At 64.3% G+C, this 1,061-nt stretch overlaps 1 protein-coding gene across 1 annotated transcript in view; it reads left to right on the top strand.

The window, feature by feature from the left end:
- Window positions 1-288, top strand: part of RBM7 (RNA binding motif protein 7) — a 3,274-nt gene extending 2,986 nt beyond the window's left edge. The window contains exon 5 of the mRNA XM_026040299.1: window positions 4-288. Within this exon, the coding sequence (XP_025896084.1) occupies window positions 4-255 (252 nt within the window). The 3' untranslated portion in view covers window positions 256-288. The remainder of the gene's footprint in view (window positions 1-3) is intronic.
- Window positions 289-1,061: the final 773 nt, after the last annotated feature.

Here is a 1,061-nt window from a genome sequence, read left to right as displayed (position 1 = left end):
AAGGCCAGGATGGGCGCCCACCCCTACTTCGCCGAGGGGCGGCACTTCGCGCGCGAGCCGCGCTTCGCCGAGCGCCCCGCCGACTACGGCCGCCCCAAGAGGGACGACTACGGCTACGAGGAGAGGAGCCCCGAGCTGCACTACCGCAGGGACGAGGGCGGCTACGGCGACAGGGTGCGCGACGGCTGGAGCCACGACTACGACAGCCGCCGGGAGAGCTACCGCGAGGGCCGGTGGTGCCCGGCGCGCCACTGACCCGCTCTGGCGCCGCCGCGGCACCCGCCTGCCCCGAGGAACCCGTCGAACGTGTTCCTCGTTGTACATGTGTATAGAAACCCCTCCGAGCAGCCCCTCGGTGCCCGTGAGCATCGCGTGCCCGTAGCGGCGCGGTCCTCCAGAGCCAGCGTCTTGATTTCCAAGGGGTTCTCTGTTGACCTCAGGGGTTTTATGCAGGAAAACAAACAAACGTGCCACAATTTCAGAGAAATCATTGCTGTTTGCCTGTATTATAGGGGAAATCTGTTTGTATTTTTGTAGCGCAGTCGGAAGAGGCAGTCTCTGTATCAGATAGGGCCTGCGAGCAGTAGGATGCTTTGTGGCATCCGCTACCCTTCACCCGGTGTGTTTTGATACAGAAACGTTACCTTTTGGGTACGGCCTGGAGCCRAGTGTTCAGAGGCTCCCTGTGAAACCTGTGCATCCCGCACCGTGCACTCGGTGTTTTGATAACACGACCCAGCCTGTTCGATTGGCCTGCGTGCTGCTTCTTACCTCAGCCCTTCGGAGCCCCCAGTTGTGCTTTCTTTCAGAAACCCTGAAGCTCCTGCGGGGCTGGGACTCGGAGGTACCGCTGGCTCCGCTTCCCTGCATGCCGGCACGAGCCGCGGTCCCGAGGGCTCCAGGGCAGCGGGAATCTGGAACACACCAAGACCCGGGACACGCGCGAGASCCTCGTGGCGGGCGGCAGCCCCCGGCGCTCGCATGCACCCCGCGTGCGGCCCGTGCCCTGCGGCCCGTTGCCGTTCAGGCCGTTTCCGTCCAGCGCGTTGCCGCTCGCACCG

The sequence above is a fragment of the Nothoprocta perdicaria genome, unplaced genomic scaffold (assembly GCF_003342845.1).
Source record: "Nothoprocta perdicaria isolate Ctin4 unplaced genomic scaffold, notPer1 scaffold_252, whole genome shotgun sequence".
Taxonomy (NCBI): Eukaryota; Metazoa; Chordata; class Aves; order Tinamiformes; family Tinamidae; genus Nothoprocta; species Nothoprocta perdicaria.
The sequence above is the reverse complement of the archived record's forward strand: the minus strand, read 5'-3'. Positions and strand labels throughout refer to the sequence as shown.